This window comes from Artemia sp. Qi Xiang Cuo, chromosome 2 (genome assembly GCF_049724085.1).
Source record: "Artemia sp. Qi Xiang Cuo chromosome 2, ASM4972408v1, whole genome shotgun sequence".
Taxonomy (NCBI): domain Eukaryota; kingdom Metazoa; phylum Arthropoda; class Branchiopoda; order Anostraca; family Artemiidae; genus Artemia; species Artemia sp. Qi Xiang Cuo.
Genome location: NC_142795.1, coordinates 46722129 through 46747226, shown reverse-complemented (window position 1 = coordinate 46747226; position 25098 = coordinate 46722129). Strand labels below are relative to the sequence as shown.

General features: G+C 33.9%; 2 protein-coding genes across 2 annotated transcripts in view; one reads left to right on the top strand and one right to left on the bottom strand.

Moving 5' to 3' along the window:
• The window catches only part of LOC148955285 (uncharacterized), a 287431-nt gene that overhangs the window by 83638 nt on the left and 178695 nt on the right, over positions 1 to 25098 (top strand). The window lies entirely within an intron of this gene.
• LOC148955286 (uncharacterized) lies at positions 3422 to 24674 on the bottom strand. Its single transcript, XM_089104900.1, has 4 exons — positions 24526 to 24674; positions 23554 to 23716; positions 4850 to 5023; positions 3422 to 3616 (listed from the first exon to the last, which is right to left on the bottom strand). The coding sequence occupies exons 1-4, from the start codon at positions 24672 to 24674 to the stop codon at positions 3422 to 3424; spliced, it is 681 nt and encodes a 226-aa protein (XP_088961026.1).

The following is a 25098-nucleotide window of genomic DNA, read 5'->3' as shown; positions in this document are numbered from 1 at the left end:
GACAACGCCTTCTATAAAAACCTTATATGCCCCCAGGGCATAACTTAAAACCCTTGTCCTGAGGGTTGTGGGGGAGTGTCCTCCTCAAAAACATATTTTCTATCTGGAAATCAACTACGCTGAACAAAATGGCAATGTCAAAATTTTGATTAGATGTATTTGGGGGAATAATGGGCGTGGGGGGCTAGTTGCCCTCCAATCACTTTTCACTATTAAATAGGGTACTAGCCCTTTGAATTTCCAATCGAATGAACCTGTTTTGAAGTTTCTACGACAACGCCTTCTATAAAAACCTTATATGCCCCCAGGGCATAACTTAAAGCCCTTGCCCTGAGGGTTGTGGGGGAGTGTCCTCCTCAAAAATATATTTTCTATCTGGAAATCAACTACGCTGAACAAAATTGCTATCTCAAAATTTTGATTGGATATATTTGGGGGAATGATAGGCGTGGAGGTGGGGCTAGTTGCCCTCCAATCACTTTCGACTATTAAAAAGGGCACTAGTCACTCCCATTTCCAATCGAATGACCCCTTTTCGAAGTTTCTACGACAACTCCTTCGATACGAAGTGCTCGGGTAGAGAAAAAATACATTGTGCCCACATCGTTCTGTACTTAGGCAGCGCTAGCGCGCTGCCTATGATTCCTAGCTGTGTTCTTAACTTTTGTCCCTAAGAGACCATCAGCAACTTCACAATTGTTTTCCTAAAATTATTCCATTTATCTTCAACATTGTCTAATTTTAAACTCTCCACTATAGTATTTAACTGATCCTGGAAGCCTTTCAAAATTTCAGCTTTAACTTAACCCTAGACAGTACTTGATGCTGATCTTTACTATTAACATCAATAGCCGCACTTCTATATATCCCAGTATCTTGTATTGATTCTGCTAGTCTCCCGTTTACAATTCAATAATCAATAAGGTGTGCTGTCTTACCATCGCGCGAATACCACGTTAACTTATGGGCCATTTTATGAGAAAACACTGTATTGGTTATAACTAGATTGTTATACCTACAACATTGCAGTAGTCTGTAGCCATTTTTGTTTTCCTTTCCTAAACCAAATTTACTTAGGCTAGAATACCATCTATCCCTGTGTTTACCGACCTGGGCGTCAAAATCTCCTAATAAACAAATCATATTCAAACAGTTCGTGGTAACGAACTGTAAGTAAGGAGCGACCGGCCTCAATAGTAACCAAAACTCTAAAAAAAATGGAATATTGATAACAATACATTCATCAAAAGAATGAGATTTTTATGGTGATTTCAAATATATAACTTTCATGAAGTTTATTCTTACCCATCAAAACTTAAGCGCCTAAGAAAATTTACCATATTTTCATGAAAACTTTAAAGAAAATCACACCATCAGATTCAGCGTATCCGACAAGCCTACTATAGAAGTTTCAAGCTCCTATCTGCAAAAATGTGGAATTTTGTATTTTTTGTCAGAAGAAATATCATGGATGCGTGTTTATTTGTTTTTTTCCCCAGGGGTGATTGTATCGATCAATTAGTTCTGAAATATTGTGAGAGGGCTTATTCTAACGGATATTGAAAGTTATAGTGCCCTTTTTAAGCGACCAAAAAAATTCGAGGGCAACTTGGGCCCCTCTAACGCTCATTGGTTCCTCGAAGACACCGAATCAAAGTTGCGGGATAGCCATTTTGTTCAGTATAGTCGTAAATCAAATTAATATGTCTTTGAGGATGACTTAATCCCCCAAAGTTCCTGGGGGATGGGCGGCAAGTTATAAACTTTGTCCATTGTTTAAATATAGTTTTGGTTATTGGGAAGTATATAGTTTTTTTTTCTGGTGGAGGGGGGAGGGGGTCGTAGTAAGGGTTACGGGGGAGAATCTTTCCTTGGAGGATTTTTCCTTGGGGGAAGGGATGTTCCTATGAAGGGGCGCCGAATTTCCCAGCATTATTTAAAAAAGATCAGAAATCAAATAAAAACAACAAGTTTTTTTCAACTGAAAGTAAGGAGCAGCATTAAAACTTAAAACGAACAGAAATGATTCGGTATATGAGGGGGTTCGCCCCGTAGTCAATACCTCGCTCTTTACGCTAAAGTTTTTTTTAGTACTTTCAAAAGAGCTATCTATTCTAAATAACCGGCCTTTGTGATTCAGGGGTTTGTGATTAGAATAAAATTGAACTTTAGCGTAACGAGCGAGGTATTGACTATGGGGCGAACTCCCTAGTATACGTAATAAAAACATATGAATATAGAAATTCGTTACGTAAGTTAATTCGTAAGTTACGTCAGAGTAAAATTTCGAGAAAGCCATTTAGTCAAAAAAGCAAAATTAATATGCGAATTTAGTTTTAATTATTCATGTAAAGTGAGCCAAAATCAAAGCTGCATTAATTCAAAAACGTTCAGAAATTAAATATAAAAAAACAAGTTTTTTTAACTGAAAGTAAGGGGCGACATTAAAACTTAAAACGAACAGAACTTTCGCTCTTTACGCGAAAGTTTGACTCTGTCTTACAACTTTATTTTTTAAAACAATAAAAAACTTTATCGTAAAGAGTGAGGCGTTGAGGAGGGGACAACCTACTCTCCTGTGGACACCCGGGGTACCTAAGACTACTTGTTGACAATTCCTTTAAAAAAATTCCTTTGGAACCATCCTTCATACCCGTTATTACCGCAGCATCCGATATTCCTGTCTTGGTTTACAGACTTATCTTCTTTTTCTTCCAAATTTTATTCAACTTTGAAAGAACACCCTGGGCCACGACTATTTTACTTTTTATACCTTCACATTATCCCAGATCCTTATTAATAATACTACACAGTTAAGAAAAGCTATTCACTTGATCAATCTTTTTGTTTTCCACTATCACATCTTCACCTTCATTTATTTCTAGTCTAAACAACTTAGTCTTTATAATATTAATTATTAAACCTAATCTTGCACCCCTAACTTTCAATCCTTCCAAAAATTCCGGACAAAGGCAAAAAGTGCATAAAAGGAATAGGAAATTGGGGAGAATTTTTTATACACCTGCCGAAAGAAGCACAATCTTTTCACGCACAACTATGATCTTGAAGACAATTTAACTAGATTGACATATATATCAACGTAAACCATTGATAATTTTAATTAGAGAGGGAGTGGCTCAGCAATTTTATTTTAGAGAGTTTAGACTTGTATATCTATAGACTTAAAAAAAAAATTTAAGAGGGGCAGGGGCTAATAAAAGAACAAATTACCATCCAGAAATTAACGCGCGTTAAGGCTCAAAGTTTAAGTTTTAATATCGATTTGAAGTGTTTTAAATATGCATCCTAAATTGCAGCTCATAGACCATTGTGCGTACATTCTTCAGATCTAAACAGATTCACACATGACGGAGGTTAAAATTTTATCAAAGTTAATTTTGATTGCTGAGAGAGTAAATATTCAATTTTCTCGATAGGAATTATAATTTTTGAGAAAGCAAACGTAGATTTGGGCTTCGGGGTTACAACGTTGCAATATGATGTTAAATTTGAGAAGGATACTCGGAAGCACAAAAAGGGAGTCTCGTACTCTGTGAGTGGGCCAGCCATTGACTCCGTTAAACTTTGCCTCATTATGATAAACCACCTGGCGGCTCTAAATGGCGCAATGCAAAAACGGTAGAAACGATTATATTTTGAATAAAATATTCTTACTGATGGTTTCTAGCGTCTTATTAGGTTCAATTAAGTGCTTAATTAGATTGTTCTCCTTGACAAATATCTTTTAAGCCACCCATTAATCCCATTTAAATCAATCCCATTAACAAGTTAGTCGGCTTCTTATTGTGATTTCAACTGCAACATTTCCAGCTCTAATTTTCTCCTAACTCCTCAATCTCTTAATACCCAATAATCACTCATTTATTTATTATGAAAAGACAGAATCAATTCCAACAAAGTCTTTTTTAGAATTATGCAATTAAATAAGTTCCTACCAATCCGTACGCAAGATTCCGGGAAAAGGCTATAGGATACTTATATACAATAATAAAAATTTATAACCCCTGTACCATATTTGTTTCCAGTTTAATCAATCAAAGGTACATCGGAAATAGTTTCTTTGCGGGAGCAGCATCAGTCCCAACATGGGAAAAAATGAAAAAACTACTAACAAAACAATCTACATATGTAAGGACTCACCGTTTTAAGTTTCCAGTCATTCCAATAGTTTTATGACCCTTTTTAGGGCGCATCACCAGAGGAGCTATTTTTTTGCAATTTGGGGCCCCTTGGCTCAAAGAATACCGATAGCAGATTCAAAACAACTGAGAAAAAAATTCTTCCACCAGTTCTCAGATTTCTTCCCTCTAATCTGTTCTTTTTTTTTGCATAAGTGTGCCTATGGCGCAGGTGATGGCGTACATAAGTTTCAAGCTCTTTAATAAGAACAGTTTTTAGCATTTTTGGAGGAAGCCATTATTTGGAGGAAGCCATTATTTTTTTTCCTTGGGCACTGCGATTTTTTTTACCGAAAACTTCTGGAAAGCTTTGAGTTGATCAGAAAAAGTTCTTGATCCTCTTTGGGTCCAGTTTTAAAGGGAGACCGTGAATAAAATACTTGTAAGTAATGTACCAATTAGCTAAATTTTTGCAGTTTAAGATTCTTTCACTTAAGCAATGATTAACCTTTATCGTAAAGAGTGGGCGTTTAAGGGGTGATAGCCCCGATATATAGGGGATATAAATATTGGTTTTCAGTTTAATACCGATTTTTCAATTATATTTTCAAAAATGTTTCCATTACAAGTTCTATTAATATTTTATTCTGAGCAGCTGATTATGATTTTTGTCCAAAAGAAGCTGTGCTTAGAAGTTTCAAGTGACATACCTGAAATGTTCCTTTAAGGTTAGGCAAAGTCTCCCTTAGCTTTACTTCAGAGTCGGTTGACATCATCGCTCCCCCATATAGGACATACTTAACAGACGATAAGTCGTAATTTTTAGCTTTCTGACTTTTAGCTATCATTACTAGTGGAGGAGGTAGAGAGAGGAGTGTTTCAACCTGAAAGACATAAGCTGTTGCACTAAATGGTTGTGTGTGCTTCTGTTTTTCTGTTTGTGTTTTTCGTTTTTTTTAGGTTCTATTGCATATAACTGTTGGCACATAATGGATTTAACCAAACTGTTTCTTAACTTAAAATAATTACAAAATATACAGACCAAACAAACAAATCAAAGATGCTCAGAGACTGGGATACAAGATATTTTAAGATACTTAAACAATTTTTAAAAGAATATGTTAAGTTATGATGTAATCATACATCTCTAGTGTGTTAACATATCTTGCGGATGTGCCCCGGAGATGATTGCACTCAAAGAGAATGCCAACATAAAAATAATAGTTGATGAAGAGGGGCAACTTCTTGCTAGTGCTTGTGGTAACATGTTACCCAGTGTTAAACCATATTGTCAGTTTTCGGGTAATAGCATTCAAGTGAAAGCAAAGAGGAAAAGAAAGGTATACTCTTCTACTAACATCATTAACAATATCTTGTCTACATGCCGAAACTGTTAAATGTGTAAAAATAATGTTGTAATAGACAGTGAAATTGCCGGAATAATAAAAAGGGCATTGGTAGAAAATATCACTAAGGAATATAAAGATGAATCGATAAAAAACAAAGGGCCAGCAAACGTTACTACCATTGATCAAACAGTCAATGAACCAAATAATACCAAAGACGAAACGCATATTGAAAATGTCGGTGACACACCAGTAAAAATTGTGTATGACTCGAAATGGAATAATGATTATTCTACTGATTACGAGCTAAGAGAAGACAATAGCTACAATATCAAGAGAGAACATGGTGAACTATTTTATGGAACAGATTCAAAATGTCCAAAGTTGATCATTGATATTAATAATGTATCATAATATATTTTTTGTATTGATATTCTACATGACATTATTTCATTAAAAATACAATTATACATTACATTGGTATGTTTACATTATTTTTAGAGTATGCTATCATATCAAATGTTTAGAATGTCTATTAAAACATCAGAGATGTAAGAATAGGAATTTGCATACATCATAAGTCGGATAGATAGGTTAACATAGAGAAAATCTAAATATTAGAATGAATAAATTCTCTATCAACATCTATTGACAGATACACAGGATAGCATTGACAAAATTTAAGTATCAGTGTGAATAAATTTCTTCTATCAGCATTCTTATCGGATACAACGGATAAAATAGAGAAAATATATGCATAAGAATACCGAAGTTCCTTATCAGTATCATTTGACAGATATGTTTGATAGTATCAGAGTGAATAAATTCTTTATCATTGCCTTTTGTCAGATATGATTGATAAAATTGAGAAAATCTAAGCATCAGAGTGAATAAATTGTCTATCAATGTATTTTAACAGATACGTTTGATAACACTGACCATATCTAAGTATCATACTGAATAAACTCTATATCAAATTCTTCTGTCAGATACGTCAGATAACATTCACAAAATCTAAGTATCAGAGTGAATAAATTCTTTTTCATCGTCCTTTGTCGGATAGGCTTGATTAAATTGAGAAAATCTAAGTATCAGACTGAATAAATTCTTTATCAATGTCTTTTGACAGATACGTTTGATAACACTGACATAATTTAAGTATCAAATTCAACAAATTCCTTATTAACATTCTTTATCGATATTATTTGTCCGATAACATTGGCAAAATCTATGTATTAGAATGAATAAATTCTTTATCATCATCCGTTGTCGGTTATGTCATTTTGAAAAAATTGTAAGTAAGTAACAAACTCTTTCTTGAATTCACCTCTTGGATACACAATACAGAAATTTCATTCAAGAAAATATGAAAAAATTGTAATTTCCAGGCTTCATTTGACGCAATAGATACCGAGAGTTCTATGACTCCTCCCCGCAATGAATTCTATGGGTTTTATGACTCCTCCTCACAATGAATTCACATGGTTTTAGGACTCATACCCCTAGCCATAAGTCCAATTAACCTTGAGCAAAGGTATAAAAGTTTGACGAAGTACTTCTCTACTTAAATACTACATTAAAAGCTTCCAGGATGATAGGACTGTATGCCACAGAATTTATCGGTTTGAAAAATCATCTTGTGGTCTTATATTTGAATGTGCTTTTTATTATTGTCTATGGAACTCGAAGAAATTGACTGTTATCATTGGATAGTGAAATATAATATGTTTGAGTATGATAAAAGCTTGTGGAGTACTATATTACGTCGTATAAACAGACTGGGATTCTACGATAGAGTGATTACATCACTTAATAAAAGTGGCCAGGAACTGAGAAATGTTCAGGAGGAAGTCAGTGAAAGTTGCAGCTTTTTCGGGGTTGAAGCACTCTACGTAAAGGGTAATATACCTAAAGATAAAGTTTTAATTCAAAAGTGTGACCCTAGGATTCCACTTTTTAATCTTAAAGAATTTAAGTGTCCTAAATTTGAAGGGGCTTATCACCGTCCTGAAGACGAGGTTAGGTTCTTCGCGCAGTGGATACCTAAGGACATACATGATCGGGATAGATGCATAAGATAAGGTAAAAACTATTCTATATCATGGGATCCTCGTTTCTGGATGTTTAAGAGTGAACTTTAAGTACTATTTTTTATGTAAATATGTGTTGTTTTTTTTCAAAAAATCTATTAATATGTTAAAGCAATAAATATCTTTAAGCTTAACCTGTCTTCATTCATTAGAATAGTTCTATTCATTCATTAAATTATGACAAAATTGTAATTAAGTAACAAACTATTTCTTGAATTTGCCGTTTGGACGCAAAATACACAAATTTAATTCATGATATAATGAAAAAATTATAAACAAACTCTTTCTTGAATTCGCTTCCTAGACACACAATACAGCAATTTTACTCAAGAAATTATGAAAAAAATTGTAAGTAAGTAACAAACACTTTCTTGAATTCTCATCCTGGATACACAATACAGAATACTGGATACAGAATTTTTTTCCATTCAAGAAATAAAAAAAAATTGTACACAAACTCTCTTGAATTGGCTTCCTGGACACAATACAGATATTTAATTCAACAAATTATGAAAAAATAGCAAGTAAGTAACAAACTATTTATTTATTTTTTTCACCTCTTGGATACACAATACGGAAATTTCATTCAAGAAATTATGAAAGATTGTAAGTAAGTAACAAACTCCTTCTTGAAGTCACCTCTTGGATACACAATGCAGAAATTTCATTCAAGAAATTATAAAAAAAATTGTAAGTAAGTAACAAATTCTTTATTGATTTCACCTCTTGGATACACAATACAGACATTTCATTCAAGAAATTGTGAAAAAATCGCAAGTAAGTAACAAACTCTTTATTGTTTTCTTCTCTTGGAAACACAATAGTGAAATTTCATTCAAGAAATTATGAGAAATTGTAAGTAAGTAACAAACTCTTTCTTGAAGTCACCTCTCGGATACACAATGCAGAAATTTCATTCAAGAAATTATGAAAAAATTGTAAGTAGGTATCAAATTCTTTCTTGAATTCGCCTCCTGGATACACAATACAAACATTTCATTCAAGAAATTATGACAAAAATTCTAAGTAAGTAACAAACTCTTTCTTGAATTTGACGTTTGAATGCACAATACAGAAATTTAATTCCGGAAATTATGGAAAAAAAAAATTGTAAACAAACTGTCTCTTGAATTCACCTCTTGGATACACAATATGGAAATTTCACTCAAGAAATTACAATTGTAAGTAACAAACTCTTCTTGAATTCTCCTCCTGCATACACAATACAGACATTTCATTCAAGAAATTATAAAAAAATCGCAAGTAAGTAACAAACTCTTTATTGTTTTCACCTCTTGGATACACAATACGGAAATTTCATTCATGAAATTATGAGAAATTGTAAGTAAGTAACAAACTCTTTCTTGAAATCACCTCTTGGATACACAATGCAGAAATTTCATTCAAGAAATTATGAAAAATTGTAAGTAACAAATTCTTTCTTGAATTTGCCTCCTGGATACACAATACAGACATTTCATTCAAGAAATTATGACAAAAATCTAAGTAAGTAACAAACTCTTTCTTGAATTCGCCGTTTGGATGCACAATACAGAAATTTAACTCAGGAAATTATGGAAAAATTGTAAACAAACTCTTTCTTGAATTTGCTTCCTGGACATAGAATACGATAATTTCATTAAAGAAATTATGAAAAAAATTGTAAGCAAACTTTTTCTTGATTTCTACTCAAGGATACACAATAGGGAAATTTCATTCAAGAAATTATGAAAAAATTCTAAGTAAGTAACAAACTCTTTCTTGAATTTGCCTCATGGCTACACAATACAGAATTTTCATTCAGGAAATTATGAAAAAATTGTAAATAAGTAACAAAATCTTTCCTTAATTCGCCTCTTGGATACAAAATACAGAAATTTCATTTTAAGAAATTATGAAAACATTGTAAGTAATTAACAAACTCCATCTTGAATTCACCTCTTGAATACACATCACAGACATTTCATTCCATAAATTATGAAAAAAAAATATAAGTAACAAACTCTTTCTTGAATTCACCTCTTGGATACACAATACAGTTATCTCATTCAAGAAATTATGAAGAAATTGTAAGTAGGTAACAAACTTTCTCGAATTCACCTCATGGATACACAATACAGAAATTTAAATCAAGATATCATGAAAATATTGTAAGTAAGTAACAAACTCATTCTTGAATTCACCTCTTGGATACACAATACAGATATTTCATTCATGAAATTATGAAAAAATTGTAAGTATGTAACAAACTCTTTCTGAATTCACCTCTTGAATACACAATACAGAAATTTCATTCAAGAAACTATGAAAAATAAATTGTAAGTAAGTAAGTATGTAACAAACTCTTTCTTGAATTCGCCTCAGGGGCCTAGTGAGAGACATGCAAAAAGCTATGTTCATTTAGATTCACTTATCATGACGCATAGAGTACGATTGGTACAGCTGCAAGCATATTTCATGTTGTTATAGATGGCAACACACCTACTCAGACACAAGTTGTGTTGAATTTAGGCTAGACGGATTACGGATGGCAGCACACTCGCCCAGACACACAGTCATAGTGAGAGAGAGACATGCAAAAAGTTAGGTTTATTTAGGTTCACTTAGAGTGTCGCAACACTATTACAATTTTTTCATAATTTCTTGAATAAATTTCCGTATTGTGTATCCTTGAGGAGAAATCAAGAAAGAGTTTGTTACTTACTTACAATTTTTTTTATAATTTCTTCAATGAAATTTCTGCATTGTGTATCCTTGAGCTGGAATCAAGAAAGAGTTAGTTTACAATTTTTTTAAGTTTCTTGAATGAAATTTCCGTATTGTGTATCCTTGAGGAGAAATCAAGAAAGAGTTTATTACTTACTTACAATTTTTTTATAATTTCTTGAATGAAATGTCTGCATTGTGTATCCTTGAGGTGAAATCAAGAAAGAGTTTGCTTACAATTTTTTCATAATTTCTTGAATGAAATTATCGTATTGTATGTCCAGGAAGCAAACTCGAGAAAGAGTTTGTTTACAATTTTTTCATAATTCCCTGAGTTAAATTTCTGTGCTGTGCATTCAAACGATTAATTCAAGAAAGAGTTTATTACCTACTTAGAATTTTGTCATAATTTCTTGAATGAAACGTCTGTATTGTGTATCCAGGAGGCGAATTCAAGAAAGAATTTGTTACTTACAATTTTTCATAATTTCTTGAATGAAATTTCTGCATTGTGTATCCAAGAGGTGACTTCAAGAAAGAGTTTGTTACTTACTTACAATTTCTCATAATTTCATGAATGAAATTTCCCTACTGTGCATCCAAAAGGTGAAAACAATAAAGAATTTGTTACTTACTTGCGAGTTTTTCATAATTTCTTGAATGAAATATCTGTATTGTATACCCAAGAGGTGAAATCAATAAAGAGTTTGTTACTTACTAACAATTTTTTTATAACTTCTTGAATGAAATGTCTGCATTGTGTATCCAGGAGGAGAACTCAAGAAGAGTTTGTTACTTACTTACAATTTTTGTTCATAATTTCTTGAATTAAATTTCTGTATTGTACATTCAAACGGCGAATTCAAGAAAGAATTTGCTACTGACTTACAATTTTTTATAATTTCTTGAATGAAATTTCTGCATTGTGCATCCGAGAGGTGACTTCAAGAAAGAGTTTGTTACTTACTTACAGTTTCTCTTAATTTCTTGAATGAAATTTCCCTACTGTGTATCCAAGAGGTGAAAACAATAAAGAGTTTGTTACTTCCTTGCGATTTTTTCACAATTTCTTGAATGAAATACCTGTATTGTGTATCCAAAAGGTGAAATCAATAAAGAGTTTGTTACTTACTTGCGATTTTTTCATAATTTCTTGAATGAAATATCTGTATTGTGTCCAGGAAGCAAATTCAAGAAAGAGTTTTTTTACAATCTTTTTTAATTTCTCGAATGAAATGTCTCTATTATGTATTCAGGAGGATAATTCAAGAAAGAGTTTGTTAATTACTTACAATTTTTTTTCATAATTTCTAGAGTGAAATTGCGGTCTTGTGTGTTAAGGAAGCGAATTCAAGAAAGAGTTTGTTTACAATTTTTTTCATTATTTCCTGAATTAAATTTCTGTATTGTACATCCAAATGGCGAATTCAAGAAAGAGTTTGTTACTTACTTACAATTTTTTCATAATTTCTTGAGTGAAATTGCTGTATTGTGTGTCCAGGAAGTGAATTCAAGAAAGAGTTTCTTTACATTTTTTTAATAATTTCTTGAATGAAATTTCCGTATTGTGTATCCAAGAGGTGAAAACAATAAAGAGTTTGTTACTTACTTGCGATTTTTTCATAATTTCTTGAATGAAATTTCCCTATTGTGTATCCAAGAGGTGAATTCAAGAAAGAGATTGTTACTTACTTACAATTTCGTCATAATTTAATGAATGAATGAAGCTATTCTTAAGAATAAAGACGGGTTAAGCTTAAAGATATTTATTGCTTTAACATATTAAAAGATTTTTTGAAAAAACACATATTTACAAAAAAATATTACTTAAAATTCACTATTAAACATCCAGAAATGATCCCATGATATAGAATAGTTTTTACCGTGTCTTATGCATTTGTCACGATCAGGTATATCCTTAAGTAGCCACTGCGCGAAGAACCTAACCTCGTCTTCAGGACGGTGATAAGCCCCTTCAAATTTAGTACACTTAAATTCTTCTAGATTGAAAATTGGAATCCTAGGGTAACACTTTTGAATTCAAAATTTATCTGTAGGTACATTACCCTTTACATAGAGGGCTTCAGCCTTGAAAAAGCTGCAAATTTTATCGACTTCCTCCTGAAAATTTCTCAGTCCCTGGCCACTATTATTAAGTGGTATCACTCTATCGTAGAATCCTAGTCTGTTTATACGACATAATGTAGTACTCCACTAGCTTTTATCATACTCAAACATATTATAGTTCACTATCCAATGGTAAAAGTCAATTTCTAAGAGTTCCATAGACAATACTAAAAAAGCACATTCAAATATAAGACCACAAGATGATTTTTTCAAAGCGGTAAATTCTGTGTGATACAGTCCTACCATCTTGGAAGCTATTAATGTAGAATTTAGGTAGAGAAGTACTTCATCAAACTTTTATACCTTCGATCAAGGTTGAATGGAGTTATGGCTAGGGGGGTGAGTCCTAAAACCATCTGAATTCATTGTGGGGAGGAGTCATAAAACCCATAGAATTCATTGCGGGGAGGAGTCATAGAACTCTCGGTATCTATTGCATCAAATGAAGCCTGGAAATTACAATTTTTTCATAATTTCTTGAATTAAATTTCTGTATTATGTATCCAAGAGATGAATTCAAGAAAGAGTTTTTTACTTACTTACTTACTTACAATTTTTTCATAATGACAAATCCAACAAGGGATGATGATAAAGAATTTATTCATTCTAATACATAAATTTTGCCAATGTCATCCGACGTATTTAACAAACGATATATATAAAGAATGTTATTAAGGAATGTGTTCAATTTTATGCTTAAATTATGTCAGTATTATCAAACGTTTCTGTCAAGACATTGATAAAGAATTTATTCAGTCTGATACTAAGATTTTCTCATTTTAATCAAGCATATCTGACAAATCATGTTGATAAAGAATTTATTCACTCTTGTGCTTAGATTTTGTGAATGTTATCTGATGTATCTGAGAGAAGATATTGATATAGAGTTTATTATTTATGATACTTAGATTTGGTCAGTGTTATCAAACGTATCTGTCAAAAGACATTGATACAGAATTTTTCGCTCTGATGCTTAGATTTTCTCAATTTTATCAATCATATACGACAAAAGAGAATGATAAAGAATTTATTCACTCTGATACTACTCAACGTATCTGTCAAATTATATTGATAAAGAATTTATTTATTCTGATGCTTAGATTTTCTCAATTTTATCTTTTGTATCCGATAAGGATGCTCAAAGAACAAATTTATTCGCTCTTATACTTAGATAATGTCAATGCTATCCCATATATCTGTCAATAGACGTTGGTAAAGAATTTATTCATTCTGATGCTTAGATTTCCTCTATGTTAACCTATCTATCCGACATATGATGTATGCAAATTCCTTTTCTTACATATCCGATGTTTTAATAGACATTCTAAACGTTTGATATGCTAGCATACTCTCAAAATAATGAACATATAACAATGTAATGCATAATGTATTTTTAATGAAATAATTTCATGTAGAATATCAATACAAAAAATTTATTATGATACACTTTTAATAACAATGATCAACATTGGACATTTTCCATAAAATAGTTCACCATGTTCTCTCTTGATATTGTAGCTATTGTCTTCTCGTAGCTCGTAATCAGTAGATTAATCATTATTCCATTTCGAGTCATACACAATTTTTACTAGTGTGTCACCGATAGGTTCAATAAGCGTTTCGTCTTTCGTATTATTTGGATCATTGACTGTTTCATCAATGGTAGTAACGTTTGCTGGTACTTTGTTTTTCATCGATTCATCTTTATATTCCATAGTGATATTTTCTATCAATGCCCTTTTTATTTTTCGGGCAATTTCACTGTCTTTTACAACATTATTTTTACACAGGTAACAGTTTCGACACGTAGACAAGATATGGTTTGATATTAGTAGAAGAGTAGGGCTTTCTTTTCCTCTTTGCTTTCATTTGAATGCTAATACCCGAATGCTGACGAAATAGTTTAACACTGGGTAACATGCTACCACAAGCACTAGCAAGAAGATGCCTCTCTTCATCAACTATTATTTTTATGTTGGCATTCTCTTTGAGTGCAATCATCTCCGGAGATCTCAATCTCGCATATCCACCATTATAAGAGTTGAGTGGGAAAGCCGCATCGTTTCTCTGAGCAAGCATATTGTACGATTGCCAGAGCCGTAAGCAAATTTCATGTCCTTTTAAGATATGTAAAAAAAAGTGGAATAATTACAGCCCCCCCCCCCCAAAAAAAATTAGTCCAATAAAAAAAAGTGCTACTACAAACAATATTTTTCTAATAGAAAAGTCTTGACTAACATTTCTATATCATTCTCATTTTGAATTTGGAAAATATTAAATGTGATTTTTTTTTGTGTTTTAAGCATGTTTCATGTCATTTTAAGAGATGTAAAAAAAAATTAAAATGGGCCCAAAAACGGGGCCCAAAAAGTTGGGGGGAGGAGTACCTTGGATTTTGGGGGTATGGGGACCTTTGGGGATTGAGTTCCTTGGTGATTAGGGTCAAAGATGCTTACGGACCTTGATGGTTCATATTCATAATCGTCTCACTACTTGATTTCCGAGGATTTCTAGAGGATTGTTCTGAACTTCCTTATTAAAATTCTTTTCTTGCCATCTACATGTCTATTAGTATCAACTTTTTAATATACTAGAATGTTAGAGCATATTTTATAATGACAACATTGTTCAAACAATAATTGTGTATTATGCAGAACACATCGGAGAAGTAAAGCTAGGTCAACTCACAAGGTCATTTTATCATCGTTAACCATTTCCAGACTGATGCTCTTCCAAATTTATAATAAATTCCCTATGAGTTAACAACCCCTTCGGGCTTACCTTAACTGGTAATTAGTTTAACCCTTTTTTAACACCTTCATACAATCCGATCACCAATTAAGATCATTCTCACTCCTATTATTCAATCACTAATTAAGATCTTTCATAGAGTCCAATTCGCAAATACTATACTTTTTTTCGCAAATTGAGTTAGCTTTTACGCAAAATGATATAAAAACATGATTATTTTTGCATACGACTGAAACCAGCATTTTCATATAAATCCCATTAAGGTATTGAACACCTTGTACCAAGGTCTTTTGTAGACGTCAAATCTATTACGTATCTGCGCATATTCTTTGTATAGTTGATACATTCCATTCCTCATTCTTTCATTATCCGTGACGCATTCTTAGCCAACGGAAGTTTATTTTGGTTATTGAACCTACAAATAATTACCCTTTTCAAAAACATTAGTTGTTAACTACACACAGATGCTTGTTTAATCCCCTATACATCTCTGTTTGGCTCAGAAACCCCTCTAGTTGCATTACACAATCTCGTCCATGGTTCCAAATATAACGTGTTTGATCGCTTTATAGGTCCATAGTATGGGAGGTTTTGGTCGCTTTATACCATCTAGTTTCGGACCTTATACATGCTTACTACTTTTATATTCTCATTAAATAAATTAGGAGAGTTAGAGTAAGAATAGATACTACAAAGTGTTAGTTCATAACACATTCTATATACTACCCATTCTTCTTACCAAACCTATAGAGAGTTATGATCTGAGCTTGTCTAGATCTTAAGCCACCTGACATGTGGTGTAATAACCCACGTGCCAGCTGCAATACACACCTTGCCTGCTCTTCATAAAAATTTTGTTTTATCATTGTTAACCTTGTACAAACTTAATTCCTCTAAACATGCAGGTGCAATAAGTACATCTAGGCTTTTCTTCATAAGAATTTTGTTTCATTATATTTGATCCTGTTCGGAAAAATAAAGTTCATTTTACCACTGTTTGTTTTGATTTGACGTCATTTTCTGGTAGTTTCTGGCTCTATTTTGAAATTTTCAAAATATGTCAATAATTACAAATTCCTTTTGTGTTAAGCCTGAGTAACAGATGTTAGTTCTAAACCAGAGTTCATAGGAATAACTTTCTCGTTTTACAGTTCCTTAGACCTTCCTGTGTCTAACTGCTTGATAATGCTGCTCTGTCTTTTTTCCGTAACAAAAATGAAGTTGTCTGCGGTTACAATGAAATTTTTGCGAAACTGTGTTCAAGGGAGTTATGTAGAATTCAATTGCATCCTTCCAGTTTCTGAAGGGTTTGCTAAAAAGCCCTGATGGTTAGCTTGGCCAGCTGTTTTAGAAAAAAAACACCAAATCTGAAAAAAGCAGCGTCATGAATAGGAGATAGAAGAGCCAGCTGAAATGAATTCGCAAATTCATCTGAAATTTTCACTCTCTTTTACCAAATGGTGGAAAAGTCTAGCAGACATCTGGACTCCAAGGAAAATCTAGCAAGCGAGGCTTAAACGTTGTATCAAGTGCTGATGAATTATATAAAAAGCGACTAACATCGTTTGAAAGTCACAAAAAAAGACACTGTGGATATGTGCTGTAAAGTGACATCATGAGCATCTAGTAGATTTGACTAATAAGGTTCAAAAGCGTTAGCAACCATTCCAATACCTTACAAGCCAACAGGGGCAGCTTATCCATCCGCACATGACTGTCTAGTATTATCACCAGTAGGCCTAATACCCATCCTGGTTTGCTTGGGCGCACTAAAAAACCTAATATTTCCCTTCATCTCGATTTAATAAATAGCTGGTAACTTCACAAAGTCATAAGCTGAACTGAATGAACCAGGGTTGACACCAGGTGAGAAAAAATCACTAGATTTTACTGATTTTTTGGTTGATTTAGTGATTATCTTCAATAGTCTAGTGATTTTTGTGCTGATTTACTGATTTTTTGGTTTAGGCCATGTAAAACATCACTAGAACTAGTAATAAATCACTAGGTGTGCCAACCCTGGATTAAAAAACAAATGTAACCATATAACCTTTTTGTTCTCATGAACTGGCTCAAAGTATAATCTGTTGATCGGTTTCGCAACACCTGAATTATATAGAATGCAATAGCCAAATGATTTTCAAAATCCCCGTTAGCAACCTAGTTCTTTCGTTCTTTTTAGATAATTTTTCGAGTCAGAGAAATATTTTGGGGAGGATGGGCTTTGAACAAGGTAACACTGCCCCCCAGATGCGAGTATTTCTTCTGCTCATGCGTAATACTGTTTTAAGTTTTCAGGAATGTATCATACGGGCTAATAAACTAATTACAAACTTCCTCGGTATTAATTTTGATACTCTCCTTTTGAACTCTTCTAGATTTAGATTATGTAGGTTATTGAAATTTTCTAGATGGAAATATAAATTGAGTCGGAAATCTAGTCTGTTGCGATTCTAATTCATTTCACTCTCAGTTCTAAACTAGTGGTTGTATTCTCTCCCTGGTATGTTCTACTAGTGATTCGTAAACTAAACCAAATTCTGATTTTGGAGGTTCTGATTGTTCGTGTCCGAACCATAGAAGAATTTTTACTGTGGATATTCTTCTTTTCTTGCAACTATAATTATTTGTATGATCCATGGGTTGCTTTCTGTGATAAATGTGTTAAATGAAGGTTACCCTGGACAGAAAAACGACTTGCGTGATTCTAGTATCGCAGGTAATTTTCACATAAATATTCGGCTTTGACTGTGTTAAAATAAGCATTTTGACTGTATATAGAATGCTATTTATATGTTGCTTGTTTGTCTTAAATCTATTCAACATATTAATAATAACCAATTTGCTTATAAAAACCGTCCTATATTTTTATTTGTCGTTTTCATTCAGTGTGCTTTTCATAGGCAGCGCAATCGCGCTGCCTAAGTAAAGAACGATGTTGGCACAATAAATATATTTTTTTTTCTTTAGACCAGGGCACTTCGTATCAAAGAAGTTGTCGTAGAAACTTGGGAAAGGGCTCATTCGATTGGAAATTGGAATGGCTGGTGCCCTTTTTAACAGCCGGAAGTGATTGGAAGGCAACTAAAACCCCTTCCACGCCCAGGGCACACAATTTCCCCAAAGCAAATTCAATCAAAACTTTGAGATAGCCATTTTGTTCATCGTAGCTAATTTCCAGATACAAATTATGTTTTTGAGGAGGACACTCCCCTACAGCCCTCAGGGCAAGGGTTGTACGTTATGCCCTTGGGGCATATAAGGTTATTATAGAAAGCGTTGTCGTAGAAACTTCAAAAGGGGATCATTCGATTGGAAATTAAAAGGACTAGTGCCCTTTTTAATAGTCGAAATTGATTGGAGGGCAACTAACCCCCCTTTCACGCCCACCTTTTCCCCAAACACGTCCAATAAAATTTTAAGATAGTCATTTAGTTCAACGTAGTTGAATGTACTGGAAATTAGGTCTTTGAGGATGACAGCCCCCCCACAGTCCCCAGGGTAAGGGTTGTAAGTTATGCCCTTGGGGCATATAATGTTTTTATGAAAAGCGTTGTCGTAGAAATTCCAAAAAGGGCTTATTTGGTTGGAAATTGAAAGATCTAGTGCCCTTTTTCATAGTCGAAAGCGATTGGAAGGCAACTAACACCCCTCCCACGCCCCCTATTTATCCAAACACATCCGATACAAATTTTGAGATAGCCATTTTGTTCAAAGTAGTTGAAAGGTCCAGAAATTATATCTTTGAGGATGACACTCCTCCCATATCCCTTAGGGTAAGGGTTGTAAGTTATGCCCTGGGGGCATATAAGGTTTTTACTGAAAACTTTTTCGTAGAAACTTGAAAAAGGGCTTATTCGATTGGAAACCCAAAGGGCTAGTACCCTTTTTAATAGCAGAAAGTGATTGGAGGGCAACTAACCTCCCTCTCACGCCGACCTTTTCCCCAAACACACCCAATCAAAATTTTTAGATAGCCATTTTGTTCAATGTAGTTAAAAGTTTTAGAAATTAGGTCTTTGAGGATGATAACCCCCTCAGAGCTCTTGGGGCAAGGGTTGTAAGTTATGCCCTGGGGGCATATAAGGTTTTAAAGACAGTGATGTTGTAGAAACTTCAAAAAGGGCTCATTCGATTGAAAATTAGAAGGGATTGTGCCCTTCTTAATAGTCAAAAGTAATTGGTGGATAACTAACACCCCTCTCAAACTCACCATTTCCCCAAACACATCCAATCAAAAGACAGCCATTGAGATAGCTATTTTGTTCGAAGTAGTTAAAAAGTCCGAAAATCATGTTTTTGAGGATGACACTCGCCCCACAGCCCTCAGGGCAAGGGTTGTAAGTTATGCCCTGGGGGCATATAAGGTTTTTCTTATAGAAAGCATTGTCGTCGAAGCTTCAAAAAGGAATCATTCGATTGGAAGTTGAAACAGCTAGTGCCCTTTTTAATAGTCGAAAGTGATTGGAGGGGTAAGAAACCCCCTCTCATGCCCACCATTTCCCCAAACACATTTAATCAAAATTTTGAGATTGCCATTATGTTCAACGTAGTTGAAAGGTCCAGAAATGATGTCTTTGAGGATGACAACTTCTCACAGCCCTCAGGACAAGGGTTGTAAGTTATGCCCTGGGGCATATAAGGTTTTTATAGAAAGTGCTGTCGTAGAAACTGCAAAAACTGCTCATTCGATTGAAAACAAATACAAATAAATGTGCAATGTCAGTTTAATATACATATACTGATATTTAGTAATCAAAATGTTACTGTTATTTGATTAATTAAAGTTATAAAAGTAAAAACATCTATATTTTTTTAGTAAAGTGCAAATTATGTTCTGGCCTTGGGAGGGCATAGGGATTTTGAGCCCTGCTCATGTTAATTTCTGCTCGTTTTGAGTTTGACTCGGTTATTTATTGTAATTTTGGTTCGTTTTGGGTTTCATTTATTTATCTAAGCTGATCCCTGGTAGTTTCAAGCTTGGTAGATTATTTTATTTTATTTTTGCTTATTTTTGGTTTAATGGAGTTCTTTACTTTTCTTTGGACAACTTATTTTTTGGAAAAAGTTTTTTTAAAGAAATATCCATTTAAAGAAATATTAAGAAATATCCATTCTCTACTTGTCAATGTTTGTTTTGTGATGCATATAAAGTGCTTGATCATGTAAACCATTTGAAGCTACTTGATATTCAGAAGAATTGTGACCCCACCTTACTTTTCACTCCTTTTTGTTGGTTTACAAGGCTATGTTTTACAATTTGTTGTGTTTTGAGATGAACCCACCTTTTTGTTCAGTATACGGTGTTTACCAAGAAGAGGTATTTTATGCTGTTCTTACTTCGGTTTATTATGGCAATCCTAACAAGTGTCACAGTACAATGGTGTTATATGTGTAGGACCAGCGCTGGTATCACAATTATATCTGGAGCCACCGCTGGCATGAATATTTGTACTGGTTGTCTTGGGGCTATCAGCTGTTTGTGTCTTGAATACCACACCAGTGCCGCTGGTGGTTTCGTTAGGGTATAGTAATGTGATCGAATGATCAAAATGGTCAAACTCTGGGCCAAGGGTGCCAGAGCCGGTTTCACCACTAAAATCTCTAGCTATCTCTTTGGAGGGTAAACGGCCCCCCTTTTCAATATACTAATGACGGTATATTTCGCGAACTCTTTTTACCCTGCCTGAGTTCGGGGAAAGAATCTTACACGGTTCTAGAAAATAACTCATTTGTATTCTCCCAAAGGTTACTCCAACCAAACATATACATAAACTCTGAAAACAGACTTTGCAGTCTAGGAACGAACTATGAAAGCTCTAAAAACAGACTCAAAACAAAATCACCACTTCAGTACAAAGAACTTTGTGTAAGGGTGGAGCCCCTAGGTTGACCCTGGCCGATCCTATAAATGATCTTAGCAAATGTAATTACGAAAAGGAAAACAGCTCATTTATCTGAAAATAGAAAGAAAAGGGGCAGGTAGTCCCAACAAAGAGGATTTGGTTGCCACATTAGGTCAATATGCATAAAGTCAAGTGTGATTGTTTGATTGTTTTACATAATTGTACCCCTACACTTGATATGTTATTCAAGATTCTTAGAAGTAATGAGAGAGAGAGAGAGATTTATTCTAAACAAACAAACAATTTAACATCAGTTTAGCGGCCACCCCAAGAAGTAAAAACTTGTCCAAGGGGGTGGCAAAAATACACTAACATAACAAAACAATAAAAAAAAACATTACCTATACATATCACAGTCCCCAAACAACCCCACAAACCTAATACCTTAACGTTTTCATTGAATTTACAATTATAATCGTAATCATCACCCTCAGGATCCATACATGATTACCAACATCATTATTAAAAAAAAAAGGAATAATAAAGAAGAAAAAAAAACAAAAAAAAACCACTAAAATTCATACTTACTAAAAAGCATCCCTTTAATAACTATCTTAAACGAAGAAATGTCACCTATATTTTTTATATTTTGATCAAGATGGTTCCAACTTCTGATCCCCCTGTGATGCAAAGAAAATATCGATCGGGCCGAAACAACCAGCGGAATATTAATCTCTACAGATGACCTAGTATCATAATCATGGACGGAAGATCTCAGGTTTGCTAAGCTATCAAAACATGGGAGGTTTATACTCCTTTGAATCATAAAAATGAATAGAAGTGTATACAACTCCCGTAATCCGGAAGCTGGTCTTCACACGCTCATACGCGTTTCGTACCGAATCCCGGGGTTGTAGGTCATCTAACAGCCGAACAGCGTTGTTTTGTAGAACTCGTGTTGGCCGAACAATAGAAGGAAATGTTCCAAGCCAAACGCTACTACAATATAATATATATGGATGGATACGGGAATAATAAAGAAGACCCTTAACAAAATGCTCCTGATAATGATAAATAGGTACAATTCTGTAAAGAAAGGGTAAATATGTTCGTCTCCCCCACGGAATTTGCGGGCATCTTATACCCAAATGACCGATATAGTGCTAAGTGTTTGTCGCCTTTGATGCAATTCTGTTACCCGATTTCTAAGGGCTGCTTAAAAAAACTGCAAGCGCGAAAAATGCAAGTGCAATAACCAACTTTAACAAACATCTGAGCGTAGGTATAATTGTCTTTTTAGCACTAATCGAATGTTTGTGTATTTCTGCGGATCTTGATAATTTGCCTTTTTAGGATGTTCTAAGAGTAACTAGGCAACAGGAGGACAACACAATTTCAACCACTGAGACACAACTTCTGCAATGTAGATACCTTTACTCAGAAACTGATATAACTCTGTGAAAACATCTTTGTTCTGAGCCAATAAAACGCAAGATCAAATAGTAAAAATTCCATATTAAAAATATGGAAAAAGCTTCATAATTATCATTATCTGCATGAAACAAGTGGAAAACATTCAGGTTAAACTCGTACAAAACTAGTAGATCTCACTTTGAATTATGTCAATTATTTCGAAGATAAATGATGGAAGGAAACAGTAAGAATAACAGAGAGAAAACATGGCATAGAGCAATGATTTAGCCCTCTGGAAAATTGTTTGATTTCAATTCAAATCTACAAAGACTATGTCCTCACAAAATGCAGCACACCTAATGTTCAAGAAGATAATTTTTCCTGATAGTAGGAAGGAACAAGCTGTCAGCGTGCTATGGCTCAGTTTTGGTGATTCTGATAACAGCAAGTCCAATATCTTGTCAAGCGAGGGATTTTTTGAGTTTGCGAAAAAAAAAGATTTACTGAGGTTTACCTCCATAGAACACAAAGCCGAGATAGCACATCTGTTGTTCTTGGGTCGAAAGTGAAGGAAGCTTTCAAGATAGCTCATCTGTAGTTCTTGGGTCACAAGCGAAGTGTTATTACTTAGAAATTTCCCGGTTCTTAATATAAGAGTCAAAGTTGGGTTGACGCATCCTCTCCCCTTCTCAAATCACATTGATCTTCTCTTAAATGTTCATCTATTTCATATCTTCGTCTAAAAACATCATTTCTCTAAGTAATTTTCTTCCTGCAGAAATAAAGCTAATGCCTTTATACCTTTACTCTCGCTTATCATCATTCTCATAAAGGGTTTTAATTTAAGCTCTTTGGAAATCACTTGTTATTTCCCTTTTTTTTAAATCATGTTCATAATTTTGAGCAATTTTTGACTTAATTCATTTATCTAGGTAACTTGTTTCCATAAACTTGGATTAATGTTTTATGATTTGGTATGGTTTATCGTAAAAATTATTCGTTTTGAGGCAAACTGCTCATTACCACAAACGGTTTGATTACTTCAAATGTTTTTTTTTTACTCATAATCACATTAAAAACTTAATTGATTGGAATTAAATATTTTTAAAGAAAATAAAGAATCAGTTAGACTTGCCTTCCACTTTGGAATAGTCTGAAGAAAGTCATCTTCGTCATATCTTGGAAGAAAGAGCACTGTATGCATTGTATGCATCCCGCTGATTGCATAGACAAAACCTGACGAATGAAACATACTGGTGGCACTGTAGTAGACAAATCCTGGATTTGCTTGCATCCTCCTATTAAAAATGACACAAACATTGAAAGTACCTCTTAAGAAAACTTTTAAATTATGAGTGGTTTTGTGGTAAGCTTTGTTGTGAAAAGCAGCCTGATGGAAGGTAGTACAGGTAGAGATTTATGTGGTGAAGAGTTAGGTGGCGTGGAGCTCTGCAGACGAGCAGCTGTCCAAATTATAAATATTATGGTTAAAAATTGTATAGTTAAATAGGGGGGGAATAGAATAGAAGGTTATGAGGCAGGGTGTTGCGTGGGTAGGAAGTTGCATGCCTTGCAAGTTTAGGGGTTAAGATCTATAACAATAAGGCAAAGATTTGATTGGGAACACGATAGCACATAAAAAGGGAAGTGCAGTTTAACAGTTTGATAACAATTTGCTAAATCTTTAGTGTCAAATAGAAGATTCATAGTGAAAAGAAACTCTAGTAGCTTCAAATGCTCAAAATTAGACAGGCAGACAGTCTTCAGTTTTGGGTCTAAGATATTCGATATTTTTAACTCAGTTTAATTTTAGAATGCTGTCTCTTAGCTTTAACTGTTGAGTTCCTGGCTAGCTAAGTAAGTGATCAAACTCTTTAATTCACAACTGCTAAGCATTTACTTTCTCAAGTTACAGACTTACTCAGATAAAACAGCTATTTGGTTTGTTTAAAGAAAACAAATGCAAAAACAAATAATACAAGGATTCTCAACATGAAGATTGGACAGAAAAGAATAAAAAAGACACCGACCTAGGAGCAACACTTACGAGAATGAAAGAGAGAAAATGAGAGGCTAAGGAAAAAGACATAAAATCGTAAGTAGATACCATCGTCCAGGTTGCAGATCAGCCATGCTAGGCCTTTCCCTGAGGACATGGGGGCAATGCAATCTTACACGGCCCATATCTTGGCTAACGGCTTGATCTAACTCGGTAATGGTCATAACAAACGTGTTTATGCTTTTATTCTGAACCATCGTCTGGATGATATGGCCCCTGGTTCTTTTTCAATTTTCCAAGGGCAGCAAGAGGCACTCTTGTTGCAAGGTCCGTATTTTCTACCGGAATTTAGCTAAATTTTTGAAGATTGTCTCATACGTATTTAACCTGTTTATTCTGAACATTTGTCTCAAGGAGGAAGTCTCCTGGTTTCGTGGTAGCTTTTCAAGGGCAACAAGAGTTGTCCCTTTTTCAGTGGATGTTATTATCCTCGTTTTCTCTTCTTTACGACTTTTTCGGTTAGTTACTCTGCTTCTAACTTCTATTTCTACTGCAAAATTTGAAAATCATGTTTTCACTCCCCTATCATCACCACCCCGTCTCCTGACATTGTAAATATTGTTTTTGGAATATTTCATTTTTTTTTTTTTATTCCCCAAACTATTATAATAGTATCAAACA